Source organism: Pygocentrus nattereri, chromosome 9, assembly GCF_015220715.1.
Source record: "Pygocentrus nattereri isolate fPygNat1 chromosome 9, fPygNat1.pri, whole genome shotgun sequence".
Classification (NCBI taxonomy): Eukaryota; Metazoa; Chordata; class Actinopteri; order Characiformes; family Serrasalmidae; genus Pygocentrus; species Pygocentrus nattereri.
In genome coordinates, this window is record NC_051219.1 from 45,004,903 (window position 1) to 45,026,620 (window position 21,718).

Below are 21,718 nucleotides of genomic sequence, written 5' to 3' on the forward strand. Positions count from 1 at the left end.
TATAATGAGTTATTTTGTGTGGCATCTGAGAAACAATGCGTTCAAAACAGCAGCATAGTTTACATGCAAGGACTGTATGAGCCGGGTAGTGAATGTTTTCTCCTTTATTTGTAAAAAGTGTGGGAGGTGATGCAGGCCCTTTACGAAGTGGCCTGACAGGAGTTTTTTTTTTAAAAAAAAAAACAGTTTTAATAGTTCAAGGCAGAAATGTAGCAAATGAATCACAGTTCTAGAAATCTGCATTTGCTCTGCACACTGTGACTTTCTAACAGCAGAGCTGTCTCATTGATTTTCTTCCCGAAGCTCAAAGACAGAACAGACAGAATTTCCTCAGGAACGCTCTGTACTGGTTTAAGGAACGGCAAAGCTAAAGCAAAGTCACAATATAGTATTATCTCACACGGATACAGTTTCAGAGGAAAATTTCTATTCCTGTATCTTGAGGGAGTGGAGCTATTAAAGTGTGACACTCTATTTCGGCTTCCTAAGAGAGCGAACTAGGGAGTCCCAACCCTTCCGCCAAACAATACCACTCATTTTCAAAATGACTGCACAGCTTAATTGCATCTTCTGCAGGCAAGACAAAAATAACTCTCAATCTTGTTAGTTCTGGTATGTTTTTTTTTAAGTTTAAGACTTTCAATCTGTGGAGTTTTCCATCAATTGGACTCAGTCACTGCAGCGTACTGCGAGCTCTCTTTCAGCACAGCACTCGAACAGAAGACGAAGACGTATGGAAACCCAAGTAAAGTTAACACGAATTGGAAATCATAGTGCCGTGATGTATTCCAGAGGCTCTCTGAGCTAGCCGAGCGTTTCCTTCGATGATACGTCGTGGTGTTCAGCTATCTCACGCTATACGGAGTTCTTTATGCATTTATACTAACGTGGTGTCAGGATAGGCTTCTAACAGCGGTCATTAGTTTTGAAGGACTTAATTTGCATTTTCGGTCTGTGTCACAAATGGCTCCTCCCACTCCTCCATGTGCTTTTTGTTTACTTTTGATCTTCGATGTGCATTTGTTTTGGTTCAGTCCTGCCCCCTTGTTTTCTTGACTCCACACCTGATTCGTTTCACCTGTTTCCCACCTGTGCCTTGTCATCCCTGTGATTATTTAAGCCCTGTGTTTGCCCCAGTTTTCGTTGGTCTTTGATCATGCTGATTGTTTGATGTATGGGTCATGCTGAATGTATTGTTTGATATGTATTTTCGTGTAGTGTGTTCACAGCCTGTGTTTATTTAAGTCATGTCTGTCCCTCCTGCTCTCCGTGTTGGCTCACTGACCTTGGACAGTCTAGACCCTGATTTTGCCCATAATAAATCTTGCTTTTCTCCACACATGCATGAAACACTTCTAACAGTAGACACTGGATTTCACAGATCTATTTCTCAGATAGACATCGGTTATCATCGGTTATCCTACATCCTAAATACCTCTGTCCAACGAAATGCTCATTTTTCCCCTTTATTACTGTATATTCATCGTCAAGTCTTTGTCCTTTAATCATATTTTTCATGTATTATTGTTATTATCACTATCGCATGTCGACCAGAGGAGAATGGGCTCCCTGTTGGTTCTTGGTTCTTGGTTCTTGCTCTTAAGGAAATTTTCCTTGCCACTGTCACCACTGAGGCTTGGACCTAGATTTCTGTATAGCTGCCTTGTGCTCTACAAATCAATCTGAACTGAACTACATATATGGGGTGGTGGATGCAGGGTGATGTAATCAAACAGGGGTGGGCAATATGACAATATTTTATCGTCACCAGGATACATTTTATTTAAACGCAACTTGCTTTCATGTGTCATGAATTTAAAGAACACTGACAAACTGCGTGTTTCGTTAAAATGAGAGCATAATCAGTTCTGCTTAATTGGATATCAAAATATCGTTATATAAACTGTGTAATATCTTTAAATATGGTCATATATTTTTAGCAAAAGTCCCACTCCTGTAACCAAAACTCAGAAGAAGCTTTATAAGTAAACAAGTCATTACATTTTGGTGGAGGATTAGAGAGAAACAAGAATTACCTCTTTTAAAGCTGCACTATGTAAGATTTGGGGATTTGGAGACCTCTCTGGTGAAAACGTGTAATTTCATACAATGTGCAGAAGATGACGTTGCTTCAGACCACATCACTGGGCAGATTAATCTGCCGGTCTCTGTCAGAACTTGGTGAAGGACGTGTTTTCATCAGCATACTGTAAAGTTTGCATTTTGAGACCTCCTCATCGAGCTGGACCGTCTTTTTGAGTCTGTGCGTGACGTAACTAGGTATAATGTATTCTGAAAAATTCCAACGAAATCCTGACTTTTAAATTATTCCAGACTTTACACGGCAGCTCACAAGCAGCCCACGCGCACCATATATTTAAATTTTAATCTTACATAGTGTAGCTTTATATGATGTGATGATAATGTGATGAGCTGGAAGTATGTCGTTCAGGACAAAGCACGTTCATTACAGACCATTTACACATCCAAAGCAAATACTGCATTCCAACCTTCCACTCGCTTTGGAACGTGGGGTGGATACACAATGACCATGAAAACTGTGAAACATTTCAGAACTGCACTATAAGACGATCAAATCTCATATACTGAGATAAAGTTCAGCCCCTTTGTCTTGATGCAGCTCTATGCACCCTTGGCGTTCCCTCAAGCATCTATATGAGGAGCCACCTGGAACGTTTTTCTAACAGGCCTGAAGGAGCTCCACGTATGCTGGGACTCTCCCGGCTGCCGAAAACTACTTCATATTTAAATCTAAAAGATTTTTTTTTCAATTCAACATTTATATTTGTCTTAGAAACAAATCTGAAATAAATCTGTGAAAATAGGCCTTTAGATCCAGTTACAGAGCACACTTTCAGGTGTGTTCAAGCCTTTAACTGGTAGCGTTTGTATTAACCGTGACCATTAGAGATAAGCCTTCTGCCCTATGAGCCGTACATTTCAAACGTCAGTGAAAAGTGAGGAAATGCACTTTTCTGCTAACACGTCTGTGGGATTCCTATTTTGTTTTTGGCTGTTGTAGATTAAACACTGTGGAGGACTACAAAGTGCATATTGACAATAAACTGGACTGGGCTAAGAACACTGACGCCCTCTACAGGAAGGGCCAAGGTCGTCTCTATTTTCGGAGGCGCTTGAGGTCCTTCAACGTCTGCCGGACTTTGCTCAGGATCTTCTATGAGTCTGTGGTGGTGAGTATTATCCACTATGCTGTTGCATGCTGGGGAAGCAGGCTGAGGGTGGCAGATGCCAACAGACTCAACAGACTGATCCACAAGGCCGGTGATGCTGTGGGTGTGGAGCTGGACTCGCTGACGGCCGTGTCAGAGAGGAGGACACTGTCTAAGCTGCAGGCCGTTATGGACAATGGCTCCCACCCACTCTACGACACAGTGATGAGACACAAGAGCTCATTCAGCTCAAGACTCACTCTACCGAAATGACCACAGAGCGCCATAAGAGGTCATTCTTACCTGTGGCCATCAAACTCTATAACTCCTCCCTCAGTGTGTGATGCTGTGGTTCATCTGTGCAAAACTCAATACCTCACTGTGCTGTTCTTATGTGTAATATTAATAATTATGTGTGCAAAAACTCAGAGGTGCAATAATAACTGCTTTATACAGTATATTTCATATTTATTATCACAGCCACCGCCACTTTCCTGTATTCGTAAGAATTTAAACGTGTACACGTTGCAAATTTCTCTTTTTTGTTTTAAATTATTAAAGTGTTTATTCTTTTACATAAATGGTTGCAACTGTGAAAACTGTTTAAATATTTCAGGCTTTACACGGCAACTCACAGCAGCCCAGACGCACCATGAATTTTGGTATTTTTTTATGTTACTACCGTTAAAATCGAATCTTACATAGTGCAGCTTTATACGATATGATGAACTGTCCCTAATATGGCCGGGGACGTGGACTCACCAGGTGAAAATGGTCTGTTTTGATTTCAGATTGACTTTAATTAAAGCTGTTCTGCTTGAGGCAAAACCTGCTTCATCAAATCATTCCCTTCTAAAAAAGTGAGCCCTGAGTTGAGCTCAGACTCCCACGCTGTTGCATCATAGCACAAACCTCCAAAGTAAGCCAAAGCTAGATGAGCACCCAGCAGTTTTATGACACTCTGAAAAAGCTCAGTAAAGCTTTTCCACTGCAACAGCCTCTGCGCTGCCACTGGTGCTTGTGTGTCCGTGATTTTTCACCACCCTCCTTAACTTTCCGTCTACCGTCAGACCTTCACGCTGAAGTTAGTTGATATAGTTGGAAAGCCAGTGCGGATGCAGCACAGGGGAAAATTACCAATTCATTTTACCTGTAAGATACTCCATGATTGATAGCAGCAAAAACTGTTTCCATAGTAACCTCATCTTCAGCTGCCAGAGGCGAACGAGACTCCCAGCATCCAGTAGGTCGTAAACGAACAGATGCTCACGGAGAAAAAAAAGAGCAGAGCTTGACCTGCAAGACCAAGATTATGAGAAAAATTAGAAATAATAGAGCGGCAACTTCAAATAATCCCTTTAATTTTAGTATTTTTCTCCTAGCATGTATAACATAGGGATAGGAATATGTAGATGAGTGCTACTTATGACGGAGCGCATGTATTAAACATTGCAGTAAGTACGGTAATTGGAAATTTTTACATAACTACTCCAGTAAGCTCTGCTTATAATACTAAATGACTAACTAGCTGCACATGTTCTGTCACAAAAACATCCAATTCCTCATAACTCAGCACCACAAACCTACTGCAGATTTGATTGAGACTGAACCTTGAGAGACACATCGTTTAACAGAGGCTCCGGCTTTATCAGGGTTCACTTGTGACACTTTCTCAACATGGTATTACACACTACATGGCCAAATGTATGTGGACACCCCTACCAATCACTCCAGTGTCCAGGTGCTTCATCCACACTCAGGTGTCTAAAATGAAGCACAAAGCTGTGGCAAGCTCCAAAAACAGACACTGGCATTCGAATGTCAGATTTTGTAAAAATACCAGATGTTTAAAATGTCACAAGTGTCCAGTGTAGGGTTCTACTTTAGCAGCTGTAGCCAGTCAGCAGCCTGTCCATGTTGTCCACCCTCACAGACACACACACACACACATATACAAACATATACACACACAGACAGAGACACACTAACAGCAGGCCATGTAGGAGGAGAACAGAGTGAAGGACACAGCACCGCCACACTTTTACTCCCCGTGGGTTCAGCCCAACACCACATGTGTAATATAAATGTGTGGGGGATGAACAGAGTGAAGACCCTGAAAACGGGTTATTTTATATGCTTTTCACTGAAAATGAGCAAAGATCAAGAATCTGAGGTTCAAATAATAATCAATCGCATTATTTTTTCTTTTGCTAAACATTGAAAGGGGGTCCCACAGACCCCGACATCACACAAGGGTTAAATGGGGCACTGTCAAAGCAGTTCACCTTTGCCACATGTTAGTTTGTGCTGCTAGAGTTGCCCCGATCAACTGTAAGTGCTACTGAAATGGAAGCATCTTGAAGCAACAACAGCTCAGCCATGAAAGAGTGGATCATACACATGAAAAGAAGGGCTGTTTTTCAGGGTTTAGGCTTAGTTCCAGCATAGGGTGATGCTAATGCTACAGCACGCAATCACATTTTAGACGACTGTATGCTGTGGTTTGATGGAACTCCAGTGGCCTGCACAGAACCCTGACCTCAAACCCACCACTTGGATGAATTGCCGTTCTGACTGTGAGCCTGGTCTTAGGGTCCAACGTCAGCGTATGACCTCACAAATGCTTAACAATTAAGTTTAACGTGATGGCAGCGACCACAGTGACGTCATGATGAAATATCGCTGACCTGGCCTGGGGTATTCTGAAACGAACCACCTCATAGCCCACAATGCAGTGCTCCCAAATCGCTTCCTCCTCAATTAGAAGCAGGTGGAGAACCGTCAGGGTCTGTATCAGCTTCCCACAGCCTATTAGATGCGTCAGAGACCACACACATTAAGGCGGTGACGGTTCGGTGAGTCCGGGATTTCCATCTTTTCTATTTTATTAAGAGACTGCTGTGCTCTTTTAAAGCCACTGGGCTTGATTTGAAAAAAATTTGGATGGCGTTTAATCAATTAGTTTAACCTGCCAGTAGCGAGAGAGAGAGAGGGGGGGGGGGGATCAGAGAAAGAGAATCAGAGTGAGAGAGAGAGAGATAGAAAGAGAGAGAGGAGAGAGTCAGAGAGAGACAGAGATAGAGAGAAAGATATATATATATATATATATATATATATATATAGAGAGAGAGAGAGAGAGAGAGAGAGAAAGAGAGAGAGACAGAGAGAGAGTGGAGAGTCAGCGAAAGATAGAGAGCGAGAGAGAGAGAGAGAGAGAGAGAGGGAGAAAGGGAGAGAGAGTCAGAAAGAGAGAGGAGAGAGAGTCAGAGAGTGGAGAGAGAGTCAGGGAAAGAGAGAGAGAGAGATTAAGAGAGAGAGAGAGAGAGAGAGAGAGAAAGGAGAGAGAGTCAGAGAGTGGAGAGAGAGTCAGGGAAAGAGAGAGAGAGAGATTAAGAGAGAGAGAGAGAGAGAGAGAGAGAGAGAGGAGAGAGAGTCAGAGAGTGGAGAGAGAGTCAGGGAAAGAGAGAGAGAGAGATTAAGAGAGAGAGAGAGAGTGAGATAGAGAGAGAGTGAGAGAGAGAGAGAGAGAGAGATTAAGAAAGAGAGAGAGACAGAGAGAGTCAGAGTGCAGAGAGAGTCAGAGAGAGAGTGAGAGAGAGAGAGAGAGAGAGAGAGAGAGAGAGAGAAGAGTGAAGTGGAACAGAAAGAAGAGGAATTGATTGTTTCCAGTTGTGAAATTCTATACGCTTTTATCTTGTAATTAAGGGCGTCATTATTAGTAGCTGAGTGTTCTATTGATCATTTACAAAACAGTTATTTATGAATCTGATTGGCTAAGCTGTGTCCAAAGACACTGCAAAATGCTTGATATGTGTTCACCTATGACCGCCTCACAACAGCTGCTAATGGACTGTTACGCTGCTCCCACTGACCACCGAGTGCATTGATAAAGATGAGGTACGTTAACAGGCCTAACAGCTCTTCCATCACAGCACATGGCGCATTATACATCAACTGATCCGAGGGACTCGCATTTCTTTACAGTGGTGGTGGTGACAGGAACCACAGGATGTGATGTCTGCAGATGAAATATAGCCGTTTTATTTACTGTCCAAAATGAGCCTACATGTGTCTCTGTCGTTATATTGACTGCATTAGCACAAAAATGGTTATTATATCAAAACGTAACTTTGAAAGAGTGCAGTTTTTGACGGAGTGTTGTCTTAACAAGTTTTAAGTGGGAAAATTTATGGCACACTACATTCAGCATTCTAGCCTTGTCCAGAATTGGATGGGCTGGTCATCCGGGTGAAAAAGGCTTAATTAGAGAGCTTGAAGAAGCGCTCTATTGCTATCTCTATTGTTATCTCTATTGTTATCTCTATTGTTATCTCTATTGTTATCTCTCATACTTCTTATTCTTCTTCCACACATTCCTGCGATTAATACAGCCCGAACCGCTTAATGTACAGACTCTGTTCAAACTGCGTTTCAAAGGTCTCGTCACTGTGACTTGTGCTCTGTTTTTGAGGTCGATCAGATTGGTAGTTTTTAATAAAATTAAGTTTAAAATTAAAAACCTCCCATAAGAATGAATGAACTGACATCAATGACGTCACAGCAGGCCACTCAGTCTTACAGACACAGCTGATCACGCAGGGAATCTGCTTTAAAATCCTTAAACTTTCACCTAGAAATTCCATTTCAGTTTTAAATGGTAGAGAAACTCATCCTTTCTGAAATCTCAAAATATCTCATCATTTTATCAATCAGCTTCAGAGTTATGAGCGTTTGTTTGGCACTAGGCAGAGATTGAACTGCCCCATTCACTCCCATGTAAATTTCTCAAAATCAGAATCTGCTTATTTCAAGATTTTCTCTGTGTTTAACTCGTCATAACTCAGACATTTTCTTCTCAATACACACAACATTATACCAAAATGATCCTCAAGGGGGCTCATCTCACAACATCTATCCGGTTAAGCGATAGAGTGAACAGTTCCCGAGTTATGACTGTTTGTTCAGAGGGTGCAAATCGGACTCAAACAAGGCTTCTCCACTAAGAGCTGCATAATAACTGAGTGACAGTTCATTTGAACGACGTCCCCCCAACACACACATCTCTCCCTCTCACACACACACACACACACACACACACACACACACACACACACACACACACACACACACACACACTTGCAGTTCCTTCAGAAAATGCACATCTACTTTATACAAAACAATCACATCTAAATCACAACTGCAATATCATTAAAAAAAGCAAATTTCAGGTGAAAACCTTTGGGTGGATGGAAGGATGGATGGATAGATAGATTGATAGACTACTGTAAAGCAATGCCTCATCAGGCAACGTGTTCATATCCATTTCATATAACAGCTTTTCAGATATCTGGTTCCCATCACCACCAACTCTGACTTAGTAAGTTTAGAATGACCTTGCAAACCGTGCATAGCCTTTCATTCCAAAACAATGGAAAAGAGAAAGAAAGAAGACTTTTAAAAGATGTTTTTAACAAAATATATTAACACTACGGCACAAAAAGCACTAGGTGACAAAAAGTGTCCTTCAGGCTGTTGAGACCTGTAGTGGAATGTAAAATGTGCGTTATCATCGAGTAAATTGGCAACTAATTATTGCCAAATTATAAAGAAGGTAAGAAGGTATTTTTAATCGTTTCTTTTTTTAGAGAGAGAATTTAGTCAAATAATAGCTATTTGTGCCCTACTCAAATTTTATTCTACAGATTTGATCAGCTCCACTTACTGTATAGCTGCACTCTGTAGTTCTACAGTTACAGACTGTAGTCCATCTGTTTCTCTGACACTCTGTTACCCTGTTCTTCAGTGGTCAGGACCCCCATGGACCCTCACAGAGCAGGTACTGTTTGGGTGGTGGGTCATTCTCAGCACTGCAGTAACACTGATGTGGTGTTGGTGTGTTAGTGTGTGCTGTGCTGGTACGAGTGGATCAGACACAGCAGTGCTGCTGGAGTGTTTAAACACTGTGTCCACTCACTGTCCACTCTATTAGACACTCCTACCTTGTTGGTCCACCTTGTAGATGTAAAGTCAGAGACGACAGCTCATCTGCTGCTGCACAGTTTGTGTTGGTCATCCTCTAGTCCTTCATCAGTGGTCACAGGACGCTGCCCACAGGACGCTGTTGGTTGGATATTTTTGGTTGGTGGACTATTCTCAGTCCAGCAGCGACACTGAGGTGTTTAAAAACTCCAGCAGCACTGCTGTGTCTGATCCACTCAGACCAGCACAACACACACTAACACACCACCACCACGTCAGTGTTACTGCAGTGCTGAGAATGACCCACCACCCAAACAGTACCTGCTCTGTGAGGGTCCATGGGGGTCCTGACCACTGAAGAACAGGGTAACAGAGTATCAGAGAAACAGATGGACTACAGTCTGTAACTGTAGTAGAAATTATTGTCTACTTGTGTAATTGAAGGAATTGCGGATTTCTTTAGTCCTTCAAGTTTCAGGAAGCTGTTAGTGAGAGCAAGTCTGTAAAAATTGGATTTCCATGCTCTGAGACTTCTCTGAAACACGGCTGCATGTCATGTCTCTTGCTAAGCAGTCTTAAAGTCAAGCTCACAGCTATGCAAAGACTGGAGACTGATCAGCCTGAATGTCGGCAATCCGCCCTCTCTCTGGACAGAGGACACGACGTGCAATCAGGGATTTTGCTGCTCGTGGTATTCCAGTCCACATCGATCAGTTCGCTTAAAGACCTGTCAAAATAACGCAGCTTATAGGTGCAATTCAACCCTAAACGCCCCAGTCAGGACGTGACCTGCACAATTCCTGCATGCAGGTAAAAGATGAAATCAAGGAGAACGTCGTGCTTCTCAACACTTTCTGTGGCACCTCAAGCGTCCAAGAGTTGAATCTATCCTCATAGTTCGGTAGCAGTTTCACTGCTCATGACTCTAAGACCACATTATGAGCAGCGTGTAAAAACTACGAACCAATCCTTTCAACACTTGTGGTCTTTTGTGACAACTGTTGCAAAGGTTCCTTTGTTTCGATTGCTACATAATTATGAATTTCCATTTTAAAATGCTTTGCTATGATGCTGCACATGTGATTATAGCTGATTGAAACTAGGCAGGTTGCAAATGACCATGAATTTTAACATGATTACATAACAAAAAGCTACAGATGCTCCAATACGGAAATTGTGGGCCATTATCCGATATTTTTCATGCACAGTACTGATATGATTTTAATGTCATGGTGTTCCTAACATTGTGTGCAACCCCATTTCCAAAAAAGGTGACACATTATGCAAAATGTAAATGAAAACAAAGTGCAATGATATGCAAATCATTTAAACCCTATATTTCATTGAAAATGGTACAAAGACAACAAATCAAATGAGAAATTTTATTGTTTTTTGAAAAATATTTGCTCATTTTGAATTTGATGCCAACAACATATTTAAAAAAAGTTGGGACGAGGAGAACAAAAGGAAAAGGCTGGTAAAGGTGTGTAATGCTAAAAAAAAGACACCTGGTGGTTGATTGACAGCAGGTCAGTAACATGACTGGGTATAAAGAGCATCTCAGAGAGGCGGAGTCTTTCAGAAGTAAAGAGGAGGAGGGGTCACCACTCTGTGAAAGACTGGACCATCAAATAGAGCAACAACTCAAGAAGAACGTTCCTCAACATAAAACAGCAAAGAGCTTCAGCTTTTCATCGTCTACGGTGCAGAATATCATTAAAGACTCAGAGAATCTGGAGAAATCTCTGTCTGTGAGGGACGAGGCTGAACACCAATATCTGCTGGCCGTGATCTTTGGGCCCTCAGGCAGCACTGCATTAAAAACAGACATGATTCTGTAGTGGAAATCACTGCATGGGCTCAGAAACACTTCTGAAAACCACTGTCTGTGAACACAGTTCATCACTGCATCCACAAATGCTGTTAAACTCTAAAACACAAAGAAGAACCCAAATATAAACAGGATCCAGAAACGCTGCCACCTTCTCTGGGCCTGAGCTCATTTAAAATGGACTGAGGGGAAGTGGGAAAGTGTCCGGTGGTCCGACGGAACAACATTTGAAATTCTTTGTGGAAATCATGGATCCTGTGGTAATGAAACACAGCAGTAAACAGGCCCCCGTCCCAACTTTTTTGGAACGTGTTGTTGGCATCAAATTCAAAATGGGCAAATATTAAAAAAAAAAATTTCTCAATTTCAACATTTGATTTGTTGTCTTTGTGCTATTTTCCTTTGAAAATATGGTTTATATGATTTGCACATCAATGCATTTTATTTTTATTTACATTCTGCACAGCGTCCCATGGAGTTGTACATAATAAGTCAAATTTGACTGTTGCTATTAAAAAGCACATCTGTGTATCAGGGCATGGACAGATCAGTCGTGCCTTATATAGTTAAGCTATAAAGGAATATTTCTCTGTTTTTTGGGAGTAATCAGCATTTTTTATACTCTGATATTTCAAGTCTAAATTCAGGACTATCCAAAAGGACAAGAGCTAAGAGACAACCCTCACTTTTGGCTTACGTTGTCTCTTTAACTGAGAACTATGCACCAATGCAACCAAGTAAAACACATTTATTAATTATTTTACATGATCAGCCTATTATTTTGTGTGCCCTCATTTATTGTTGCAGGCCAAAGCTGTTGAGCACTGAATGAACATCTGTGTGTGAGGAGGAACTCGACCCTGTCACCTGACAATGCAGATTCCTGACTGGCTAGAAAGGCTGGAAAGAAAAGGAAAACAACCTATTTTTCCCTCCCAACCTTCAACAAGAATTCAGCCAAAGACATTCTCAGGCAGGCAGGTCATGGGTGACAAACGGCCGACCCGAGACCCTGAATCCAAGGTCCAGCGCACAACCCTGCAATTCTAAGAAACACTTCAGCTGAGAGGAATCTTTGGGCCACGATGCAGATGTTGTAAACAGGACCGGAGAATCTGGCAGTCCACTCCAACCCTGACATAAACAGAGAGGTGACGTACTTTTTTATTTTAAATTCTATTGTGCACATATCTGACGTCATAACATTTACTCTGAATTATCAACTTTATCATTATCCTGATAAATATAAACTCACCGGCCACTTTATTAGGGGTTCGGTTGCTTGTTAACACAAATAGCTAATCAGCCAATCACGCGGCCGCAGCTCACTGCATTTAGGCATGTAGAGGTGGTCAAGACGACTTGCTGAAGTGCAGACCGAGCATCAGAACGGGGAAGAAAGGGGATTTAAGGGGCTTTGAACGTGGCGTGGTTGTTGGTGCCAGACGGGCTGGTCTGAGTATTTCAGAAACTGCTGATCTGCTGGGATTTTCACACACAACCATCTCTAGGGTTTACAGAGAACGGTCCGAAAAAGAGGAAATATCCAGTGAGCGGTCAGTTGTGTGGACGAAAATGCCTTGTTGATGTGAGAGGTCAGAGGAGAATGGGCAGACTGGTTCCAGATGATAGAAAGGCAGCAGGATCTCAAATAACCAACCAACATCTCTGAGGAACGTTTCCAACACCTTATTGAAAGTCTGCCATGAAGAATTAAGGCAGTTCTGAAGGCGAAAGGGGGTCCAGCCTTTTACTAGCAATTTTACTACCTAATAAAGTGTCTGGTGAGTGTACGTCTCAACTGAACCCATCATAGTTATAGTCAATACTTAAAGAACAGTGACTACCTACTACATGCTTCACTACAAACTAAGCATAATTAGACCTGGTTAAGTGGATTTAGTGCAGGGTTGCTTGTAAAACACTGAATAAAAATCACTGTAGTTGCAGGTTTATTATTAATATTGTATTTTCATATATGGCACTACAGGTTCCATTTTGTCTGATCCAACTTATTAAATCTCAGAAAAACGATATATTTTATGATACATATTGTGTATAACAAATTCATCTTTAAGTATCGAGATTATAAGATGATATTTTAGGCCATATCGCCCAGCCCCCTACATCCTCGGCAGAAGCCAACCTACTCTGCAGTGCCTTCATGGGGAACCAGTGAGGGGAACATACTCATAAACCTTTCATTTTATCACCATTTACACATTAACGATATTGTTCTTATAATTATTCTTATGAAAGGAAAGACCCTGATATTAAGTGGAAAAAGCCAAAGCGCTACTTAAAACCACATTTCAATAAACAATTTAACGCTTTTGTACTTGCGTTTCAAAGATTCTTGAATTACTTTGCTGAAAGGCACAAAAGGATAAAAAAGTCAAGTTGTCATAAAACACAGCTTTGAAATATTACGCTGACATTAAATTACAAGGTCTCTCTCTTTTGAAAAAAAAAGCTCTTGAGCAGTTATAGGCTGAACAATTACGGATCGAGGCTCTGCTGAATTACAGCCTGTGAATGAGAAATGAATCTGGTCATACTCCAGATCTTCGGTCAAATATTCATACCTAATGCATTCATTACACGGCATTATTGATCTAACATGCTTTTATTCTGCATAATTCACAAGCTAGACCGGGCTGCCGTGTGTTTTGGGGGGGAATCTGCCGCTTATATAGAGGCGCATCTTTGCGTAATGGTCAGATTGAGTGATTTTCTCAATTACCAAATTGTGGAGAGCAATTCGGTGAGGACAGATGTTATATTTGTATTCATTTATTTAATTCTTTCACCGGGTTGATGACACATGAAATGAAGCTGGGGGGAAAAAGAGCCATGAATATCTATTATGTCTGTTTAACGCAGCAACAAATGCCGTTAGAGGGCCGTTTCATAACATATCAACCTGTGTCGATTGCCAATGCCAAGCAGACAATTGCTATTGCCACATATATTCAGAGGCAACGCTGCACAAAGCTGACCCCATCTATAAAAGAGAGCCTCGTACAAAGAGCTATATGCCGATGACCGCTGTGAGACTATGAATAATAGTTACGGCGGGAGTAACGGAATAAATCCCAGGTAGTGATGAGTGAGTGTTTCAGCCCTGCTATGACACAAAGCCATTAATAACAGCCTATCAGCCTCTCTCGTACCAGAGAGCAGCCTCTATGGATGCTGGATCACACCACCGAAATAGCAAATGAAAGAGGCAGCAGCGGGGGAAGAATACACAAAGGCGAGGGATTCACGCTAATCACCCTTCGCTCTCTTCCTTTCTCCTCGCCCGCAGGCATTTTACATCAAAACAGATGACAACTGGATCTAACAGTGACACATTGGTTTAGCCCTGAACGCGGAGAAGATGGCTCTTTCGCAAGCCCTCCTGACAGGACCAGCATGTGCAAGCAGCACCGTTTCAAACACTCAAGGTGCCAAAACAACAAGAGGAAAGTTTTACTGCTAAAATCCATCCGTCTTTCATCCGGAGAAGCACGGAAACGGGTCGACTGCAACAAGTGAAAACGAACCGACTGTGGACTTAAATACTAAAGCATAAAAAACACCATGATAGAACAGACTCACAGAGATGATCACAGAGATGATCACAGAGATGATCACATCACACATCAATACCTCTTATTGACCAGGGCGTGTTTTGGTGCGTCCATCTGAATTTTTCACGACCAAATCGTAAGGCGAATTATTCTGTAACTGCAGGAAATAAATGTACATTTTTATTTAATTAATTAATTAATTAATTAATTAATTTGTTTGTTAGTAAAAGCCCCTCAAATGAACAGATCGTGTGTTTTATGATCTCCACACATCACTACACGCTTACAATTTACTGCTAAAGTCCAAAAATCTCCGCCGCTCTTTGTGTTATTTTCTAAAAGTGATGTTTCCAGAGCAGATCACTGAAGAGACGCCGTCTGTTTATAGTTTAGAGCCCAGATTTGGGGAAAAACGGGTCGACTTTCAGTAGAAAAACTGAGTTCAGCTTCTTTTATTATAAGGGTTTAAAATGACGTCACCGTCTATTAGACTGGAGAGAAGAGCTACAGCCTCACACGACGCCCAGCTTATGAACGGAGCTTATGGAATATGAACGTTATGGAATAAAGAATATGACGAAGTGCATTTTGGACCCACCGGTGGTCTCGAGGAGTTGAAGAGGATAATCACACCTCCATTCAAACACTATGAGAAGGAGATGCAGGAAAGAATGAAAGGGGTCCACCTGTGGTCGAGGAATCCGATTTCAAACATCTTTGGCGAGTACTGCCTGCTGCTGACTGCACAAAAGCGAGAACGCTGTAATACAAAGACTTGCACATTTATTATGACAAAGAGCTCAGTGACAATGCAATCTGCCCACCGGAATTCCAACAACTTCTTGCTTTTCAATCTGAGCAGGTGCATCAAACAAGCAGATGGGATTGCATTCTTCAAATCAAGATTTTCTCAAAAATATAAAAAATGCATCGTTTCGATCACATTCTGTGGTCTCAACAGCACAGTCCGCATGTGGCTTTGCTTTACAACCAACAATACACTTCAATTCAGGCCCATTTGAGCGTCCTTTCATCAACAAACCTGTCTGGCATCTATCCTCCCAGCCTCAGGTGCCTTTCTCCTATGAACAATCCATCTGGAACACCTTGGCCAACAATTAGTGTAAAATTACAGAAAATAACTGCAATATTTTTGGTAGGAATGTACAATAATGTCTTACTGATAATTTAAAAACAGTGGCATCAAACAGATGTCTAGATTTGACCAATAGCACCAACCGAAACCTGATAACTGAACTCAACGTTTAACACAATGTTTAGACGATGCTGGCCTACAACGTAAATACATTGTTTATATTTTATTTATTTTACTGCACTCATATCTTTACAAGAATAATAGGTTTGTATATCAGCACCAGCATCAGCAGAAGCATGCATGAAAAATATCATCGATATTGGCCCACAGCTCCCATATCGGTGCATCCCTGTTCTGGGTAAGTCTTTTAAACAGGGTTTAAATGGACAGGCGCTCACAAGGGTCGACTGCCTTGTGCCTTGGGGGCTGCTTTAAAAATGCAGGCATACCTGTGTTTGTGCAGCATCTGCGCAGTCGGTTTAGGCGGCTACATGAACGTCTCTGCAGTGGTGCCAACGCCAGGCTGTCCACAAGACCCTCTGTCCACATTTACTGAAATCACTGCCATATTTTTGGTAGGAATGCACAATAATGTCTTATTGATCATTAAAAATAGTGGCATCAAACAGATGTTTAGATCTGACCAATAACACCAACCCAAACTTGATAACCAAACTCGATGTTTAGGCGATGCTGGCCTACAACGTAAATACATTGTTTATATTTTATTTATTTTACTGCACTCATATCTTCACAGGAATAAGGGTTAAACATCTCTATAATGCTGGTCCAAGTGGATCGAGTCCCTGTTTCTGTGAATGTCTGTATATCAGTACCAGTAAAATCAGTAAAATATCATCGATATTGGCCCACATCTCCCATATCGGTGCATCCCTGTTCTGGGTAAGTCTTTTAAGCCTATTACAAGTTACTTCATGGTGTTTTTTTGAAGAGCAAAATGTTTGGGAAAGCCAGTGCAGTTGAATTTGCTCATAAAGCTTCTGGCAACCATGCAATGCAGCATATGCCACAACTCTACTCAAAGTAAGGATTTCATGCCTGTCACAAGTTCATCTAAACACTGAGCTACGCTTAGCTGCTAGGCTAAGCACTACATGGTAATTACAAGGGGACACGCTCCCTTCATTAAACATGCTCCCTTAAGCCAAAGACACTCATTAGGATGGAAAAAAGGAAACTACGAGTGGTTTCAGTTCCACAATCCATTCAAATTCCACTCCACCACTCAACTAATAAACCTCCTTAAGGATTCCATTCCCAAGGCCCACTCAGCCACCAAGGGTTTACAAGAATGGCTGCAATCAACAACATTCAACAACTCTGTTGGGGTGTCGTTTGTGTCTGACATGTTGGAGTGAAATTGTTCCATGTGATTCTTATTTTGCAAGGCTATGAATAAATTTGCATACTCAACAAACAGATACAACAATAAAGGCATCTTTTAAACTGGGCTGATACCAGCAGATAATGCTGGATCGGGTATCAGAGGGAAAAAAAAAACGAATGAATCCAGTCCAATCCCAACAAACTGCATTGTTAGCTGTGCATTTCTTCCTGTGGGGCAGCGAAGTGATTGAGTAGTTGGAAGATAATAGCCTGCTTTCAGAAGCTTATCTCAAGTGAAGCGCTTCGATTAAAAACAGCTCACGGTAAAGCTTTGGACCGGAATCAGACGATACTCAAGGATGCAGTATCAGCATTGGAGAGTGAACAGCGAGTCCATGCACTCAATAATCCGATCATAATGGGATTCCTGCAGTTATCTGATTATTCAAACGGTCACGTAAACAAAACACTCGGATCTACAAATCTGATGAAGTGGCTCAGTGATCAGATTTACTCTTACTCTGATTTCTTTTGGATTTCTCAGTCTGAGAACGCGTGAGATCAGACGGTGGATGTGGCGAGACGCAGCAAAACACTGCTGGAGCGGCGCTGAAACCAAACACGGAATAAAAGATGTAAATATTCTTCATTTTCCAGACGATGTACGTTCATATTTTCAGGTAAAGCGGCGCAATGTTTTAAAAAAAAGACGAAGTTTGTGTCTCACATCACATGTTCTTCTGTGAGTTTATCGGCTGGTTGTAAAGCAGAAGTCTGATTACTGTCTGACTTGTGTAGACCTGGAGTTTCCCCAATTATCTGATTACTGTCTGACTCCTGTAGACCTGAAGTTTCCCCATTATCTGATTACTGTCTGACTCCTGTAGACCTGGAGTTTCCCCATTATCTGATTACTGTCTGACTCGTGTAGACCTGGAGTTTCTCCATTATCTGATTACTGTCTGACTCCTGTAGACCTGAAGTTTCCCCATTATCTGATTACTGTCTGACTCATGTAGACCTGGAGTTTCCCCATTATCTGATTACTGTCTGATTCATGTAGACCTGGAGTTTCTCCATTATCTGATTACTGTCTGACTCATGTAGACCTGGAGTTTCCCCATTATCTGATTACTGTCTGACTCCTGTAGACCTGGAGTTTCTCCATTATCTGATTACTGTCTGACTCATGTAGACCTGAAGTTTCCCCATTATCTGATTACTGTCTGACTCATGTAGACCTGGAGTTTCTCCATTATCTGATTACTGTCTGACTCCTGTAGACCTGGAGTTTCCCCATTATCTGATTACTGTCTGACTCCTGTAGACCTGGAGTTTCCCCATTATCTGATTACTGTCTGACTCCTGTAGACCTGAAGTTTCCCCATTATCTGATTACTGTCTGACTCCTGTAGACCTGGAGTTTCCCCATTATCTGATTACTGTCTGACTCCTGTAGACCTGGAGTTTCTCCATTATCTGATTACTGTCTGACTCATGTAGACCTGAAGTTTCCCCATTATCTGATTACTGTCTGACTCATGTAGACCTGGAGTTTCTCCATTATCTGATTACTGTCTGACTCCTGTAGACCTGGAGTTTCCCCATTATCTGATTACTGTCTGACTCCTGTAGACCTGGAGTTTCCCCATTATCTGATTACTGTCTGACTCCTGTAGACCTGAAGTTTCCCCATTATCTGATTACTGTCTGACTCATGTAGACCTGGAGTTTCCCCATTATCTGATTACTGTCTGACTCCTGTAGACCTGGAGTATCTCCATTATCTGATTACTGTCTGACTCATGTAGACCTGAAGTTTCCCCATTATCTGATTACTGTCTGACTCATGTAGACCTGAAGTTTCCCCATTATCTGATTACTGTCTGACTCATGTAGACCTGGAGTTTCCCCATTATCTGATTACTGTCTGACTCCTGTAGACCTGGAGTTTCCCCATTATCTGATTACTGTCTGATTCATGTAGACCTGGAGTTTCTCCATTATCTGATTACTGTCTGACTCATGTAGACCTGGAGTTTCCCCATTATCTGATTACTGTCTGACTCCTGTAGACCTGGAGTTTCTCCATTATCTGATTACTGTCTGACTCATGTAGACCTGAAGTTTCCCCATTATCTGATTACTGTCTGACTCATGTAGACCTGGAGTTTCTCCATTATCTGATTACTGTCTGACTCCTGTAGACCTGGAGTTTCCCCATTATCTGATTACTGTCTGACTCCTGTAGACCTGGAGTTTCCCCATTATCTGATTACTGTCTGACTCCTGTAGACCTGAAGTTTCCCCATTATCTGATTACTGTCTGACTCATGTAGACCTGGAGTTTCCCCATTATCTGATTACTGTCTGACTCCTGTAGACCTGGAGTATCTCCATTATCTGATTACTGTCTGACTCATGTAGACCTGAAGTTTCCCCATTATCTGATTACTGTCTGACTCATGTAGACCTGGAGTTTCTCCATTATCTGATTACTGTCTGACTCCTGTAGACCTGGAGTTTCCCCATTATCTGATTACTGTCTGACTCACGTAGACCTGGAGTTTCCCCATTATCTGATTACTGTCTGACTCCTGTAGACCTGGAGTTTCCCCGTTATCTGATTACTGTCTGACTCATGTAGACCTGGAGTTTCCCCATTATCTGATTACTGTCTGACTCATGTAGACCTGGAGTTTCTCCATTATCTGATTACTGTCTGACTCCTGTAGACCTGGAGTTTCCCCATTATCTGATTACTGTCTGACTCATGTAGACCTGGAGTTTCTCCATTATCTGATTACTGTCTGACTCCTGTAGACCTGGAGTTTCCCCATTATCTGATTACTGTCTGACTCATGTAGACCTGGAGTTTCCCCATTATCTGATTACTGTCTGACTCATGTAGACCTGGAGTTTCCCCATTATCTCATTACTGTCTGACTCCTGTAGACCTGGAGTTTCCCCATTATCTGATTACTGTCTGACTCCTGTAGACCTGAAGTTTCCCCATTATCTGATTACTGTCTGACTCATGTAGACCTGAAGTTTCCCCGTTATCTGATTACTGTCTGACTCATGAAGACCTGAAGTTTCCCTGTTATCTGATTACTCAAGTGCATGCAAATGCGTTGATCGGATTACTGACAAAATCAGATTTTCTGCAGTTGTTGGATCATTAAGTGCACGTATCCGCACTCGTGATAGTGTGAACCCTACCATACGCTCATCTCGTGCTCCTATGTCGTGCAAAGAGAACCGAACCTACTAAGAATCAGTTCGCGAGCAGCTTTTCTACAAAGTAACGACTGTAGAAAGAGGCGGTTACGTACGTCACCGCTATTGCCCAGTACAGCTGGTCTCGCGTACCAAATGTAACCAGGCTCAAAACGAGAAATAGTTCTTGGCTGCTTTGTTGACTTAACTCCAACGTGAGCTTCTCACAGGTAACCTATTCTTCTGATGAATAATTCAGGATGAAATCAGAAACCATCCCTGTCCATTAAATATTCAGAAGCATATTACAAGCAGCATTTCTGGAGGAAGTGGTCAGCCCCTCTTGGCCAGCTGAGGAGAATACGATCTAGGCTGAATCACGGAGAGCATCAGCATCAGCATCGGCATCAGCACAGAGAAGTTCTCTGGAGGAAAGCCTTCCAGCTGGCCTCACAAAGGAGAGCCAGCACTGAGTTCTGGACCTTGCTGCAGTCTGGATCAATCTGCCCCCCCCCCCCCCCCCTCACTCCCCACCCCTCTGAATCAAACAGGGTTTAAATGGACAGGCGCTCACAGGGGTCGACTGTCTTGTGCCTTGGGGGCTGCTTTAAAAATGCAGGCATACCTGCGCGTTCGTGCAGCATCTGCGCAGTAGGTTTAGGTGGCTACGTGAACTTCTCTGCAGTGGTGCCAACGCCAAGCTGTGGAAAAGACCCTCCGTCCACCTTTTTCTGAAATCAGTGGTCCCTCGTTAGTAGTTAACATAAAGCCCCTCCGTCCACGTCCACACAACACATCACACAGCACAGGTGCAGACAACGTGAACAGCCAGCAGGTCCTCGCCTCCACACAGCCTGAGGAGGAGCAGTGCTGGAAGCCGTTAGGGCTGCTAGGCTGTGAATGAAGTCCTTGATGTGAAAGGCTGAATGAATGAGACGACATGCGCGTGCGACGACTTCAAAGCCGACGGATGAGGGGGCAATGGAAATGGAAACAAAATCGCACTTCACCCAACTAAACGCGGTGCTTCCCTCCGTCCGAGCGGGTCTTCAGTCCGCGCTCCACAGGCGAGAGAGGACGCTGAGTGAGGCTGGCATGGCAGGCACTGGTGTGCGGTCACCAGCGTCTCCCCGAGGCTCCTGGGAGTGAGGGAGCCCGGAGAACGACAGCGGAGGAGGAATAACGCGGGGAGTGTTGAGCTAGCCAAGCCAGGAGGCAGGCAGGCGGGCAAGCAGGCAGGTAGGTGTGAGGGGGAGGCAAAAAACGCCCCCTTTCCCCTCCTCTCGGTTCCTCACCTCCACAAAAACGCTCCACGGCTCCAACGCCGGAGGAAGCGAGAGCCGTTAACGGGCTCCGGTCACCGCTGAGGGGCACGGACACAAACAGACCCCTCCTCCGGTCTCACCGAGCCTCAGCCGCTGGAGTCCTGGCCATGGAGACAGAGAGAGACGTTGTGTGCGCCTGGATTTACATTCTGGGG

At 42.7% G+C, this 21,718-nt stretch overlaps 1 protein-coding gene across 2 annotated transcripts in view; it reads right to left on the reverse strand.

The window, feature by feature from the left end:
• The window catches only part of cntn3a.2 (contactin 3a, tandem duplicate 2), a 106,423-nt gene extending 84,721 nt beyond the window's left edge, over window positions 1–21,702 (reverse strand). The window contains exons 1-2 of one of the 2 annotated variants that reach the window (XM_017715917.2): window positions 21,254–21,702; window positions 4,342–4,487 (exon numbers count right to left, since the gene is read on the reverse strand). In XM_017715917.2, coding sequence (XP_017571406.1) covers window positions 4,342–4,396 — 55 coding nt within the window. In that variant the 5' untranslated portion in view covers window positions 4,397–4,487; window positions 21,254–21,702. Of the gene's footprint in view, window positions 1–4,341; window positions 4,488–21,248 lie in introns of both variants that reach the window. The other variant, XM_017715916.2, reaches the window with a different exon arrangement.
• Between the last annotated feature and the right edge of the window lie 16 nt (window positions 21,703–21,718).